The sequence below is a fragment of the Rhinatrema bivittatum genome, chromosome 1 (genome assembly GCF_901001135.1).
Source record: "Rhinatrema bivittatum chromosome 1, aRhiBiv1.1, whole genome shotgun sequence".
NCBI lineage: Eukaryota > Metazoa > Chordata > Amphibia > Gymnophiona > Rhinatrematidae > Rhinatrema > Rhinatrema bivittatum.
In genome coordinates, this window is record NC_042615.1 from 262,750,850 (window position 1) to 262,766,797 (window position 15,948).

General features: G+C 42.1%; 1 protein-coding gene across 3 annotated transcripts in view; it reads right to left on the reverse strand.

Annotated features, from left to right (window-relative positions):
• LOC115087291 (shootin-1-like) overlaps nt 1–15,948 on the reverse strand; it is a 76,890-nt gene that overhangs the window by 47,919 nt on the left and 13,023 nt on the right. For 2 of the 3 annotated variants that reach the window (XM_029594304.1, XM_029594293.1), the window contains exons 3-5: nt 14,898–14,955; nt 13,111–13,205; nt 3,581–3,731 (exon numbers count right to left, since the gene is read on the reverse strand). In XM_029594304.1, coding sequence (XP_029450164.1) covers nt 3,581–3,731; nt 13,111–13,205; nt 14,898–14,955 — 304 coding nt within the window. Of the gene's footprint in view, nt 1–3,580; nt 3,732–13,110; nt 13,206–14,724; nt 14,841–14,897; nt 14,956–15,948 lie in introns of those variants that run through there. The other variant, XM_029594312.1, reaches the window with a different exon arrangement.

Here is a 15,948-nt window from a genome sequence, read left to right on the forward strand (position 1 = left end):
CTATCCAGAGTCTTCGCCCTGTGATATAACATGCTGTTTTGTGCCAAGAGCTGACGTGTAACGTGCCACTATGTGTTTTGAACCATTGCTAGTGTAAAATTTTGTTTTACACATCCAACCTGAGCAGATTATTTTGTTGGCACTCACATCCCTCCCACTGGAAAAGAACAGAGCCTCCCCAGGATAGAGTTTGAGTCATCCCCAACATTTTGGGTCTAGGAAGAGTTTTCCTCCCCCCCCAGTTGGTAAGAACCCAACCCCTGGGGTCCCTGGATTGTGACAGAGAGGGAAAGAAATTTAAATTGTTGGTCCCGGGACCCCTGCCTTTAGGTCCAGCTACCAAGATAGGGGTTACAAATAAAACCACATTCCACAGTTTCCTCTGCCAGTTGAACGGTAGACTTTGCCCCAAGGTTTAGCATATTCTACACCAAAGGTTTGGAATTTTGGCATTTCTATGGCATATTTCCATAAAAGTGAATAATGTAAATGTTATTTTGCCTTGTAAAAATAGTGGTTTTCCAGTCTTCCTTATGAGTTTGTACAATTTATATATTTTTTTTAGTTGGGGAAAAAGTATTGGCATAAGGAGGTGATCTCAGGGATGGAGGAATGGGAGAGGATGGGGAGGGAATCTCAGTGAGGAGGAAGAGAAGATCGCAGGGTTGGAGAGAGGGGAAGAGGGACCTTGGAGATGGGGCAAATGAGAAATGACTAGGAATAGGGAGGGAGACGGGAAGAGGGGAAGAGGACCAGGAATGGGGAGGTGAAAAGGAGAAGGAGGGAAAATTGGAATGGTGAGGGGAAGAGAGAGAGGTTCTTGAATCAGAGGCATGAAGGAAGGCAAAAAAGGGAGGATCTGGGATCAGAGGGGTTGGGGGAGGTTCCCAGGATACCAGGGGAGGGAAATGGGGGATGAAGGAGAGCATCTTGGATCCACAGAGGAAGCAGCCAGATTGGAGGAGGGAAATATCCCTGCCCCAGCTTCAGCCCTGCTCGCCTTCCTTCCCCCATCATTTCCCTTCTACCATACCTGATCCTTTCTCTGTTCTTCTCATCCTCTCCTCTCCCCCCCCCCCCCCCCCAAACCCATGCAAGAACGTTGATTCTATACCAAAGAATTGGTTTCTAATAACTGGACTTAACTTGCAGACTGGCAGGTAAGACTCAACATTTACCCCCTGGGATTTAAGGAAAAGAAAGTTGAATGACTGAGCCAAATAATCCCTGTAACAGACTTCTGCCGTTCCTCACTATTCTTATGGTTTTTCAGGGAGCTTCCCAAAATCGAAAGGTTCACGTACCAACAAGGCCATAAGGAGCAGCAGTGGGAGTTGAACCCTGGTTTGTATCCCACTGCTCTAACCACTAGCCTACTCCTCCAGCGGGCAGTGGTCTGTGTAATGCTGGCTTCACACCCTTACCAGGCATCTTCCATCTGCTGGGAGGTTTTTCTGCATTTCCAGTCCCTCCCCAGGTGTGGCTCTTCTCCCTGCTTGGGCTCGATCAGTGCTCCCCTACGAACTGGGCCAAGCAGGCTCAATGCGTGGTAGGGATGTTGGATCTGGCCGGAGTTGTATTCTGCTTTTGAGAGAAGTGGAGTTTGGTGGCTCCCTGTAGGCTCCACAGCCGTTTAGGTTTTTATGTTTATTTGGCCTTGTGTGGCTGGATAACTTGCAACTTATCCGGAGATCTTGGAAAGATCTCCGGGTAAGTAGCGCTGGGAAAGAAAAAAAAATTAGAAGACTTGCAGGCGCTTGTGGCTCGATTTCCTCCCCCCCCCCCCCCCCCCCCAAATCCATAGATGCCCTAGTGAGCCTTGAAATGAAGTTGCCGACAGGCCCTCCCATCCCCCACCATTTAAATAAACTTCCTGCCGAGACCAAGCCCTCCTCCGGACATCCCCTCCATCCCCCCGAACCCTAAAAATCTCTGACAGGAGCGGGGTCCGAACTAGAGATGTGCAGGCAAAAAGTTTTCGTTGCGTACGCGATAGGTATTCGTGAGGGGTCAATTCCGTTTCATGCGGAAGTATGGAGAATTCAATAAGTTGTTGATCTGTAAATACGTTACTACTAAATTAACTACAACCCCCCCACCCTCCTGACCCCCCCCCCCAAGACTTACCAAAACTCCCTGGTGGTCCAGCGGGGAGTCAGGAAGCCATCCCTGCACTCGTTTGTGGTTTCCTCACGGCGCCGATAGCCTGTGTCACAGGGGCTGCCGGTGCCATTGGTCAGCCCCTGTCACATGGTCACCGGCGCCATCTTGTGCTCCTACCACGTAACAGGTCATGTGGCAGGAGGTCGCTCCGGGACCCTCGTTGGACCCAACCGGAACTTTTGGCCAGCTTGGGGGGGCCTCCTGATCCCCGCAAGACTTGCCAAAAGTCCAGCGGGGGTCAGGGATCGGACAGACGGCGTGAAAGGAGGTCGCTCCCGGACTCCCGCTGGAATTTTGGCAAGTCTTGCGGGGATCAGGAGGCCCCCCCAAGCTGGCCAAAAGTTCCAGTTGGGTCCAACGAGGGTCCCGGAGCGACCTCCTGCCACATGACCTGTCACGTGGTAGGAGCACAAGATGGCGCCGGTGACCATGTGACAGGGGCTGACCAATGGCACCGGCAGTCCCTGTGACACAGGCTATCGGTGCCGTGAGGAAACCACAAACGAGTGCAGGGATGGCTTCCTGACTCCCCGCTGGACCACCAGGGAGTTTTGGTAAGTCTTGGGGGAGTCAGGAGGGTGGGGGGTTTAAATGTTTATTTAGGAGGCCGAATAAAATGGATATCTGTTGAATACGTGGGGAGTCGCGATGCGTTTCGCCTCCCCACGTATTTTTCAGATTGCAAAAAATAAGTTGCGGATTACAAATACGTGGAAAACGGATGCACACCCCTACTCCGAACTTATCTGCTCCTGGTGAGCTCCAGCAGCACTTTAAGCTTCCATCCCTTCCAGCACCGGAAACATAAACTGTGTGTGTGGGTTACACTTCCGGCGCAGCTTTGCCAAAAACTGCTTGGAGCTCGCCGGGAGTGGGTTAGTTTGGACCCTGCTCCTGGCAGCAATTTTTATGGTTCCTGGGAAAGGGGGGAGGGTCTGAGGGCTAGGGTTTGGCGGGGAGAATGTTTAGATGGCAGGGGTGGGGAGGGCCTGGCGGTAATCCGGGGAAGGGGGTTGGTGGGGGTCAGCAGCGTACCATGGGACATGTATGAGATGTAGGAGGGGATGTGGGGTGGTAGGTGCAAGGGCTACCAGGATGTGAAATTTGGTGGTGGGGAGGAAGGAAATCAGGCCACAGGGCTCTGCATTTCTTTTGTGTTTTTTTACTGTCCCAGTGCTACTTATCTAGCTAAAATCTAGCCGGATTAGGGGCTGAATATTACAGTTGCTTTGTTACCATCTAAATGGCTTTTGAATATTGACCTCTTTTTACTACTTGCTCAAAAGTCCAAATCAGATGTGTTGGAGGTAAATTCCAAGCCTGGGTCTCTCCAGTTAACAGCTCGTATTCAGGACTGCCACGTTACACTGTCCTTTCTCATTGCAGAAGTGTCTCTTCATCTGTCTGTCCTGCTCACCTCTAGGATACTGCTCGCATTCAGGATCAGGGCCTGGCTCAGCAGGCACTTCGCTTTCCTGCAGCAGAAGCAGAATGTCCTCAGGTACCGTGTTTAACATGGGTAAAATTTGCATGCTGACCCGTTTCAGCTTCTTGTTTTCATTTTTCATCTAAAATGTAAGAGACAAGTATTTGATTTAGAAACCATATTTTGTTAATATTTTGTCCAAGAGAATCGAATTGTTATATCCAAGTCTAAAATTTGTTTTAAGGTGCTTTTGGAAGCTTGGGCAAGAATTTCCAATTAATGTCTGTGAAATAAGAAATAATCACAAATGTATATTGAGGCCCGGCGCGACCGGGAGTGAACACCTTGCATTTGCACAGGGCAGCACACCTGGGAGGGCAACGGCAGCAGGACAGGCTGTTGGGCCAGGGGCAGAATTCAACTCGCCGACGGTGGCGGCAGCAGCAGAAGAGGCTGCGGGGCAGCAAAGAAGACCCGCTGAAGCAAGGCCGCCACGGGAGCCCATCTCCATGGTGGCGAAGAAGGGGTTTGGCGGTGAGCCCCGGTGTGTGCGTGTGAGAATGGGAGCCTGGGTGTGAGAATGGGAGAATAGGAGCCTGGATGTGAGTATGAGGATGGGAGCTTGGATATGCCTACATTTGAACATAAGAACATAAGATATGCCATACTAGGTCAGACCAAGGGTCCATCAAGCCCAGTATTCTTTTTCTAACAGTGGCCAATCAAAGTCACTAGTACCTGGCAAGTACCCAAACATTAGACAAATCCCAAGCTACTATTGCTTATTAATTACCATCATAGCAGTTTATGGATTTATCTTCTAGGAACTTATCTAAACCTTTTTTAAACCCAGCAACACTAACTGCTGAAACCACATCTCCTGGCAATGAATTCCAGAGTTTAACTATGCGCTGAGTGAAAAAGAATTTTCTTTGATTTGTTTTAAATGAGCTATCTGCTAACTTCATGGAGTGCCCCCTGGTCCTTCTATTATCTGAGAGAGTAAATAACCAATTTACATTAACTTGTTCAAGTCCTTTCATGATTTTGTAGACTTCTATTATATCCCTCCTCAGTCATCTCTTCTCCAAACTGAACAGCCCGAACATCTTTAGCCTTTCCTCATAGGGCAGTGTTACGATTGTCGGCCGCGGGCAGCTGCAGTCGACCCAACTCACATCCTGTCATTCCTGGCCCTTCACTCCAGGTGAACTCGCAGCTCTCGCCAGTCACTGTCACCACACCTTTCCTGGTCCTTTCTGCTCCAAATGGCGGCTGGGATGCCACCGATCCACGCTCTGACCCCGAGCCTTCCTAGGCGTGTGTGCGCGCCATCTGTTCTCTATTTAAAGGGCCAATGGCGGAACTCCTGGGCCATCCCCTACTGATTACATCATTACCTTGAGATATTTAAGCACCTCCTTTGGTCTATGCAAACTGACTTGGCAACGAGTTCCTTTCCTTTTCTGGCAACAAGTTAAGAATTAGAAGCTAAATGTTCAAATTTTGGATTCTTTATTGTAGAAATAAATATCTTTAAAATAGCCCGACTCAGGCCGAGTTTCGCCCTCTTACAATGGGGCTGAGTCAGGGGCTCAACTTCATCAATTAAAAATTCTTGATTATTCAAATAGAGTGTATATGAGAGGCATCAGATGATCTCTGAAGCATAGTGTCAGTAAATATGGTGCTGTGGTCAGTTAACAATATTGCCGTGGTAGGTTACCAGACAGAGGCGATCAATTCAAACAGCAAAGGTAATTATAAATGTTGCCATAGAATCTCTTAGCTTTTTTGTGCATCTCAAAGCAGTAAATGCTGCAGACAGCTCGTTCTCGAGCCCGCTGACAGCCATAGGCTCGGAAACCGGACACCGGCAAAATTGAGCGTCCGGTTTTCGACCCGACAGCCGCGGGCCCATTTAAAATTTTTTTTTTAATTTTTTACTATTTTAAACTTTCGAGCCCTCCAACTTAATATCGCCATGATATTAAGTCAGAGGGTGCACAGAAAAGCAGTTTTTACTGCTTTTCTGTGCACTTTCCCAGAGCCTGGAGAAATTAGCGCCTCCCTTTGGGTAGGCGCTAATTTCTGAAAGTAAAATGTGTGGCTTGGCTGCACATTTTGCTTTCTGAATCACACAGGAATCCCTAATAGGGCCATCAACATGCATTTGCATGTTGCGGGCGCTATTAGGTTCGGGGGGGTTGGACGCGCGTTTTGGACGCGCTATTACCCCTTACTGAATAAGGGGTAAAGCTAGCATTTCCAAAACACGCGTCCAAATGCCGGCTAACAGAGTGCTCCATCGGAGCACACTGTACTGTATCGGCCCATTAGGGGGTTATTTTCTAAGGACTTATCGCGAGCGTTAGGGCCCTAATGCATGCAAAAAAGGGCCTTTTCGCGACAGTAACAGTAAAATTAGGGGGAGGGGAGGAGTTTGTGGTGACACTAATGTTTAAAACATTATTGCTGGCAGTAGCACGGGAAATAGCACCACTTTTATGGTAGCGCTATGCCCACGATAGCCTGCAGCCGGTTGCACCGCGGCTGGCGAAATTGCACCACTATGGTGCGATCAGCTGCGGGCTATCACCCGCCCGCCCTCTCATTCACCACCCCATCCCCTTTAGTGCAGGCTTCATCATTCCACACAGCCTTAGACTGTAAGCCATCTTGGGGATAGGGAGATATCTACAGTAGCTGAATCTAATCCACTTTGAAGTGCTGCAAAAAGCAGAATATAAAAATCTAAATAAATAAAATCCTATTTTCTTCTAAAGGATCCTTCTTCCAATTTTTGAATGAAGATCTTTTGGCTAAAATAGCCTATTTTGCCTCACCTTTTAACCATGCCAGTAATAGTTTTGCCTTCCTTCCACCTTTCTTAATGTGTGGAATACATCTGGACTATACTTCTAGGATGGTATTTTTTAGCAATGTCCACACTTGTTGCACACTTTTTACCTTTGTAGCTGCACCTTTCAGGTTGTTTTTAACTATTTTTCTCATTTTATCAAAGTTTCCCTTTTGAAAGTTTACCGCTAGAGCCGTGGATTTTCATACTGACCCCTTTCCAGTCCTTAATTCAAATTTGATCATATTATGATCACTATTGCCAAGCGGCCCCACCACCGTTACCTCTCTCACCAAATCCTGTGCTCCACTGAGAATTAGATCTAAACTTGCTCCCTCTCTCGACCGTTCCTGAACCAATTGATCCATAAAACTGTCATTTATTCCATCCAGGAACTTTCCCTCTCTAGCCTGCCCTGATGTTTCACTTACCCAGTCAATATTGGGATAATTGAATTCGCCCAATATTACTGCACTACCAATTTGGTTAGCTTCCCTAATTTCTCTTAGCATTTCATTATACATCTCACCATTTTGGCCACGTGGACGGTAGTATATTTCTATCACTATTCTCTTCCCCGTAAAGATTCGATTGTACATTTAGTCTCATGTAGGAGCTTTATCCTATTGGACTCTATGCTATCCCGGACATAAAGCGCCACACCTCCTCCCTGGTGCTCCTCTCTGTCATTGCGATATAATTTGTATCCCAGTATAGCACTGTCCCATTGGTTGTCCTCCTTCCACCATGTCTCTGAGATGCCAATTAAGTCTATGTCATCCTTCACTGCTATACATTCTAATTCTCCCATCTTACTTCTTAGGCTTCTGGCATTAGCATACAAACATTTCAAAGTGTGTTTTTTCTTGTATTATCATTCTGCTTTTCAGTTGTCAGGGATAAATTGGAATCTTTTAACTCATGTGAGTTTTTAATTACGGGCTCTGGTTTTTGCCTACCCTCTGACTAGCTAATCAATACATACACAAAAGCACACTAAATAATATACCCCAATAGTTTTACTTCTCCCCAATACTTTTAAGTTTTAAAACATTTCTCCAAGCAGTACTTACTGATTTTTTTTAGCCACCAGCAAGGTGATCCTCCCCTCTCAGTTTGGTCTCTTTTTACATCTTTCCCCATTCATGTCATGAACAGCAGCACATGAGGGGGCCCACATTCAGGGAAGCTCACCAGTACTACAGCCATACTAAATAGTAAGTCATCCCAGGTTCAGCTGTTGATTTTTGACCTCTACACACAGAATCCTGACTACTGCTCCACTACCTGGAATGGAGGAGCAGCAGAGCAGCCCAAGGAAAGATTGCCTCAAGTATGACTGGCTGCTAGCACAAATGCAAAGGCAGGGTCAGTCATTCCACACTGAGGGCTAGACTGTCAATAGGGAGTCAGAAAGGATGACTAAATAGTGACTCTGACTGAACAGTAAGTAGCAATAAAAATGGAATCTGATGTGTGAAAGAATAGAGGCTACTACAAATCAAAATAAATCTCACTCAAATAAACTGGAGTGAAATGCTCTTGATATCCAAAACATTTATGATGTAAAAAATGACCATCATACTTCGGCACTGAAATTACGCGAATCTCCCGTGTCTTGTAACTTTTGTCATGCCCAAAGTATAATCATTGGTCAAATATGATAATAGTGCTTGACAGGCAATTTCACATTTTGTTCAAAAAAGCAATTTTTAAAGTATTTTTTGTGGGACTTAAAACATGAAGACCTTCAAATGGCTTAGAACATAACATAAGAACATAAGAAATGCCATACTGTGTCAGACCAAGGATCCATCAAGCCCAGCATCCTGTTTCCAACAGTGGCCAATCTAAGTCACAAGTACCTGGCAAGTACCCAAACATTAGATAGATCTCAAGCTACTATTGCTTATTAATTCCCGTGATAGCAGTTTATGGATTTTTCCTCTAGGAACTTATCCAAACCTTTTTTAACCCAGTTACACTAACTGCTGTAAACATTTCCTCTGGGAATGAATTCTAGAGCTTAACCTTGCACTGAGTGAAAAAGAATTTTCTTTAATTTGTTTTAAATGAGCTACTTGCTAACTTCATGGAGTGCCCCCTGGTCCTTCTATTATCTGAAAGAGTAAATAACCGATTTACATTAACTTGTTCAAGTCCTTTAAAATTTTTGTAGACTTCTATTATATCCCCCTTCAGTTGTCTCTTCTCCTTCAGTCATAGGGCAGCCATTCCATGCCCCTTATCATTTTGGTCACCCTTCTCTGCACTTTCTCCAGTGCAGCTGTATACTTTTTGAGATGCGATGACCAGAATTGCACACAGTATTCAAGGTGCGGGGTCACCATGGAGCAATACAGAGGCATTATGACATCTTCCATTTTATTTGCCATTCCCTTCCTAATATTTCCTAACATTCTGTTTGCTCAGCACACTAAGCCAACATTTTCAATGTATTATCCACTATGACGCCTTGATCTCTTTCCTGGGTGGTAGCTCCTAAGATAGAACCTAACATTATGTAACTACAGCTAGGGTTATTTTTCCCATATGCATCACTTTGGACTTGCCCATGTTAAATTTCATGTCTCTCTACAGGGGTTTTCAATGGTATCGTTCATGACCCAAGGTTCACATCAATGGTAAGAAAATCAAGCAGACTAATACATCTTGAGAAACTTAACAAGACTTTATTTCGAAACACTGCAGTGTCGGGGTCTTTGCTAACACCATCCATGTATATCTTGGTGATTCCATCCTGGATGTTATGAAACAATTAAACAGTATTTAAGATAAGTACAATATAAGAAGCGGAGCCAGTTGAAGGACTTCATGTTTTAAGCGCAACTAATATGCTTGTCAAGCACTATTATCACATTTGACCAATGATTATACTTTGGGCACGATGAATGATACAAGACACAGGAGATTCGTGCAATTTCAGTGCCGACGTATGATGGGTATCATAAATGTTTTGGATTTCAAGAGCATTTCATTCCAATCTATCTGTGTGAACAGTAAGTAGTGCATTCTAGCCACTTCTAATGGGCCCAGCCATGGAGAAAAAAAAGAACATTGTGGTTCAGAATAGCTGCAGCAGTAGAGGGAGGTGGAGAAGGAGCTGCTGCTGAGCTGCTGTCAATGGTTGCATATCGCTTAACATGCATGTAGCAGATGTGAAGGGACAGAATTTATTTAAGAGATTCTAAAACGTGCTGGAAAGGTTATTACTGTGTGACACGAATGATGCAAAGAAAATAATAGCGTGACTCTGAATTTGACCCTTTGTCAGAGTTTCAGGGTTAGGAGGTTGTGAGGTATCCCTTCATGTTTACTGAAGGATTAGTGTTTGGAGTCTACCATAATGAGAAATAGAAATGTGGATTTCTATTATACTCTGTATAAGGGAAGACTAAACTCAGCCTTTGAGAAAATAAAGGCAAGCATAGTTGCTTCCCAAAGCTCATGTTTGGACTACTTGTTGGTTTTCTTGCAAGGGTGGAAGCATTTGGAGAGCCTGTATAGAAAGTCACAATTAGCAAGTATTGAAGGTATCCTGGCTTGTCACTAATCTTGTCCATGTCCAACCAAACAAACTTGTATGAATTTATTCTAAAAAAAACTTTGGGGTAAATTTTCAAAATTTTTGTCAGGACTTATGCAAGTAAAAATTAGGAGTTGTATGCATAACTCATCTATATTTCATTAAGCAAACTTTCAACCAATATAAAATGTGTATTAGTTCATAACATTCATAAATGTGGCCACATAAAAAAAGGATTCTGGGGAGCATTTCGGGGTTATGTTGTTAATTTATGTGTGTAAAGTCAATTTTCAAAATGCAGTATGTGCATGTAAACAGCTTATTTGTTGACATTTCATATCCCATTTTACAACTGGTAAAGTTATGCAGATATATTTAGATGTATAGCAACATGATTTTCAAACTTAATTTATTTGGATATCTTTAATTAGGAAAGGCCATTTCATGAGTGCTGGAATTATGCGAGCAACTGAAAATTTACCAATTTATGTCCATGCTCAGCTGGGATGAGCTTGCTTGGCTAAATGGAATGTGTAATTAGTTGACTAGCCAAGAAATGGAGATTTAGTTAATTTATCTACTATCTAGCTGAGGTAGAACTTTGCCTTTCCATTGAATAGAAGTAGCTAACCCTGACATTTGTTAATCTAGGGATTCTGTATATTCTGATCCTCATATTTTCAATTCCAAGCTCATTCTATTCTACCATCTGCAGGACAGACAAAATTGGTAGAGGGGTGGCACTATATATTAAGGATGGAATAGAATCAAGCAGGATAAAAGTTTTGTAGGAAATAAACTGCACTCTGGAATTCTTATGGATAGATACACCAAGGGTAAATGGGAAGAGTATAGTAGTGAGTAGTACCTACTAGAGATGTGCTTTGGCTGAACCTTTCTGTTTGGCCTTTGTTATCGGTCCGCCGTGGGAAATTTCAGTTTCCCGCAGTTCGGGCCTTTTTTTTCAGCCACCCTGAATTTCGGGTTAGTGTGCACTAACCCCAAAAAATTAATTTTCCTGGAATTTCGGAAAAATTTGCTTTGTTTTTCGAGGTTGCCAAAATAGAACAAATTAGACAATTTTGCCTCTAGTACATACCACCACCTGCCTGGCCAGAATAAGAAAACATACTTTAAAATGCTAACAGAGATTAGACTGCTTAGTAAAATGGGCAACACAGTGGTAATGAGAGACTTCAGTTACTTATGAATTGATAAGGTAAATGTCATATCAAGACATGCAAGGGAAGTCAAATTCCTAGATGCCATCAATGACTGTTTCATGCAGAGAAGGAACTACATTAGATCTAATTCTCAATGGAATATAGGATCTAGTACAAAAGATAAAGGTGATGGATCTGCTTGGCAACACTGATCATAATATAATTAAATTAGACACACTAAGGAAAGCTACTATAGCAACATTTAACTAATAAAAAGGAGTCAATGATAAAATGAGGACATTTGTTAGAAAAAAACTAAAAGGAGCAATTCAAAATGCTAAACTGCAGAAGGCATGGACAATGTTACCATCCTTGAGGCTCCGACAAAATATATTCCATGCATTACAAAAGATAGATGTAAAACCAAACAACTGCAAGAGTGGTTTAATAGTGAGCTAAAATAGGCAATTAAAGTCAAAAGGGCATCTTCCAGAAAATGGAAAGCAGAGCCAAATGAGGAAAATAGGGAAGAACATAAGCACTAGCAAGTTAGATGTAAAAAAGTAATTACATAGGCTAAGGGGGTTATTTTCTAAAGCTAGCGCACACGAAAAGGGCCTTTTTGCGTGTGATGGCTAGATCAGTAGCCACCGGAAGGGGAGGAGTCAGGGCGGCACTGGGGCAGACGCCACGAAGACAGCGTGGACCGTGAAAAGGTAAGGAGCCTTTTTGCTTCCAATTTCGCGCCCAATAGTGCCACCTTTTACGATGGCGCTATTGGGTGCGAAAGCTGGCAGTGATCACACCGCAGAGATGCGATCGCTGCCGGCTTTCGCAGGCCCGCCCCCCTGTACTGCGCGATTCACGATGCTGTGGTAGGTTAGAAAATCTAGGCCTAAGAGAGGATTTGAAAAGAAGCTTGCCACAGAGGTAAAAACAAGTAATAAAAACGTTTTCAAGTACATCTGAAGCTAAAAGCTTGTAAGGGAGTCAGTTGGACTGCTAAATGACCAAAGGGTAAAAGGGGAGCTTAGGGAGAACAAGGAAATAGCAGAAAAACTAAATGAATTATTTGTCTCTTTCTTTACTGTTGAGAATATTGTGATCATACCCACACCAGAAACATTTTTTTGATGGTGATGACTCTGAGCGACTAAATAAAATCACTATGAAACTAGAGGATGTAATCAGATTGACAAACTAAAGAATAACAAATCACCAGGACTAGATGGTTTTCACCCCAAAGTTCTGAAAGAACTCTAATATGAAATTTCAGGCCTGTTTCTGGTTATCTGCAACCTATCATTTAAAACAGTCATGATACCTGAGGATTGGAGGGTGACCAATGTATCGACAATTTTTAGAAAGGGCTCCAGGGATGATCTAGGAAACTATAAACCGATGAGTATGATATTGGGCAAAACAGTAGAAGCTATGTAAAAGCTATCCTTAAAAACAAATTTATTGACCATATATATAGACATGGTTTAACTGGGGAGAGTCAACATAGTATTTGCAAAGAGACATCTGCAATTTGCTATGATACTGCTGGCCTTCTTTCCTATTGAGAATAGGAAGTGAGTTCCAAGCTGTGTGATAGAAAACTGATTAGCATTATTTTTGTTAAATATATTGAATGTTACTTTTTATTTTGTATTTATTTATAGATTTTTATATTTTATTTTATTAAATATTTTTTGAAATTTATTTTAGGATATGTTTTATTTCTTCAACTGCCATAAGCAGCTTAGGTCTGTCCTTAGGGATTGATTAGACAGGATATAAATGTAATAACAGAACAGAAGGAATTAGCAGCCTGCTGAAATTAGTATGGAAGATGTCTGCCTAGTACTATTAATTGTTTCTTAAATTGGATGATTGGTAAATAAGGCAAACCCCTTATTTTCAAATGGCTCTCAAAGGCTCATTATGATACAATACTTTATCTTACCTGTGTTGCATAAACTTCCGCTTGTTCACGACAAGATTTCTCAATTTCAAATTCTGTTTCCAGTGAAGCAAACTCGGAAAGCAATCTTTCTGACACTGTTAAAAGAATGGACAGGAACAGGAGCTTAGGAATTTCTTGTGCAAAAATAACTTCTGTTAAACATTTTGAAGTAAAATTAAGATCAATGAGTGTGCACATGTGCGCATGTTTGCCATGATGTGCACATGGACATGCCAATTTTATAATATACGTGTATATATATGCACGCATGTTATAAAATCAGTTATCCGCGCATACATGTGTCCAATATTCAGAGTCAGATGGTTTCCTTATCTGGCTAACTGTGGTCGGGCTGTAGGGCTGTCCTAATTTTAGCCGCTTATACATAACCGGCTAATTTTAAGATAGCCGGGCATACTCAGCAGTGTGTCTGCACCGCTGAATATTCACCACTAGTTAGCCAGTTATGTTTAATCAACTCACACATTCACACAGTGGCTGAATATGAACCCCAATATTGAGAAAAGTTGCAGGTACCTTGGGGAACAAGATTTAAATTCAAATAGATCTTAACATTTAGAAGAAATGGTCAGTAATGAACAGAATGAAACAGTCATTTCTCATTATATGAAAAGTCATTTAACAGAATTTATTTTTGGGGACATAAATTTGATTTACAGATTGGAAATTCACTATAATATGGAATTTTTTTTAGAAGAAACAAAATGAACAAAAAGCATAAAAAATCGAAAAATGATTTAATAGTGACTGATAAAATAACTGAAATAGTGTTCTACATTAATTTATATCCTACAAGAGGTAGATTTTATTATATACGAACATCTACCTGCATGTGCATGGGAACGCATCTCTAGGTTTTTATGGATGGCAGGAGGGAAAATAAGTTCCGATATACTTTGATATACTGACAAACATTATAGGAACATATCTCTTCCCTATGTTGAGGGAGAACAGCAAGGCACAATGAAAGGTATATGCTTAGAAAGAATCAAATACATTAATACCAAAAGGTGCATTTTCACAAGCTTGATTGCTATCTATGCCCTTAAAATAACAAATTACACTTGTTGATTGAATGAATGTGCTTAAGTAGATTTTCAACCGCCTAAAATTGTCAACACTTTCAGAACAAATGCAAACCTGGTTACATAAAATGGAGGCATTCTGGAAGTATGCACCTTGCATTTTCCAAAAGGACAATTACTTAGATGGCATGATGCTAATATGCCTAGCTTTGAATCCCTGTTTTGTATTGTCCAAGTGTGCTTGTGTATATTTAGTTGCATAACAACCCAATTTCCCGATTCAATTTAGGCGGGTATCTTGTGTTTAAAAATTGTCTTGTTTTATGCAGGCTTAAAAGAACATTCACAACTTTGCTGTTGGATGACCTATTGAAAATTTAGCCCTCAACAGGGGACAAATGACTAGGTAGTAATGTTACAAAAAACTATCTGGGGGGAACAGTAGATAATACACTAGATATGAATTAGTAGTGTAGTACTGTTATAAAGAAAGCTAACACCACACTGGATTATATTAATAAAACTATTACATGTATGACATATGAAGTTATTCTCCTACTCTACCTACCCATAGTGGAAGGCAATTATTGTGGTACTGTGTCCCATTGTAGGAACAACACTTCAAGAAGGACATGTAGACGTTGAAGAAAGTCCACAAGAAAACAACAAAATAATTAGAAAACTAGATAATATGATGTGAATGTGGGAAAATACTAATCCATTGATACAGAGGGTACGCACGTTCCTTAATTTCCAGTAGTTTCCGATGGACTTCATCCCTTTCCTGAAGAGCTGTTTGCTGAATGAAGAAAAAGGTATGAGTGTTATTATAATTATTAATTATAGTCCTGTGTACAATAGATTTAATCTAAAGACTGATTTAATCATGTTCTCATAAAAAAAAACACTTTCAAAAGTACTTAGCTAGATAAGTAGTGATTTATCTGGCTAAGCAGCAGCACTGAATATCTGGCTACATTCAGTAGTCGGTACTTAGCTGGATAAGCCACTTATTTGGCTAAGTAGATAGCTGGATAAATCAGGGGTGGGCAATGGCCATAATGGAGTGGCACTATTTAACCAGCTAATTTAGGGGGTCATTTATCAAAGTGCTATATGGCGTTTTCGCATGCAAAAAATGCCTTTAATGCATGCGAAAATGCCATTAACGCATGCGATGCAAATGAGAAAAAGGGGAGAATATTGGAGTGGGCTTACAGTTCTGTGAAGCTGTATCACATGGATTTAATGCAAGCTATCAGGGTCTTCCTACAATGAGCGAGAGAGAGAGAAGGAGAGAGAGAGAAGGCGAGAGAGACTAGCCCTAATGCCCTCACACTAGATAGGTATTTATATCTCTATGGGAGGCCAACCTAGTAACTAGACGTGAGGTTTAGGTATTAATGTAGGGGTTAGGGGCCACTTTGACATTCAAAGTGAGATGTACAAACAGAACAGTGCTCTCTTGTGAAGATTTGATGACCTTCAGAGTGAGGAAACTCACCCAAAGATGAGATTTGTGCAATGTTCTCTCAACCTAGCTTGATAGACTCTCTACCTGGAAGGACCTTGCAAGACTGGAAGATTGGGCATCCAAATGGCAGATGAAATTTAATGTGGACAAGTGCAAGGTGTTGCATATAGGGAAAAATAACCCTTGCTTTAGTTACACAATGTTAGATTCCATATTAGGAGCTACCACCCAGGAAAAAGATCTAGGCATCATAGTGGATAATACTTTAAAATCGTCAGCTCAATGTGCTGTAGCAGTCAAAAAAGCAAACAGAATGTT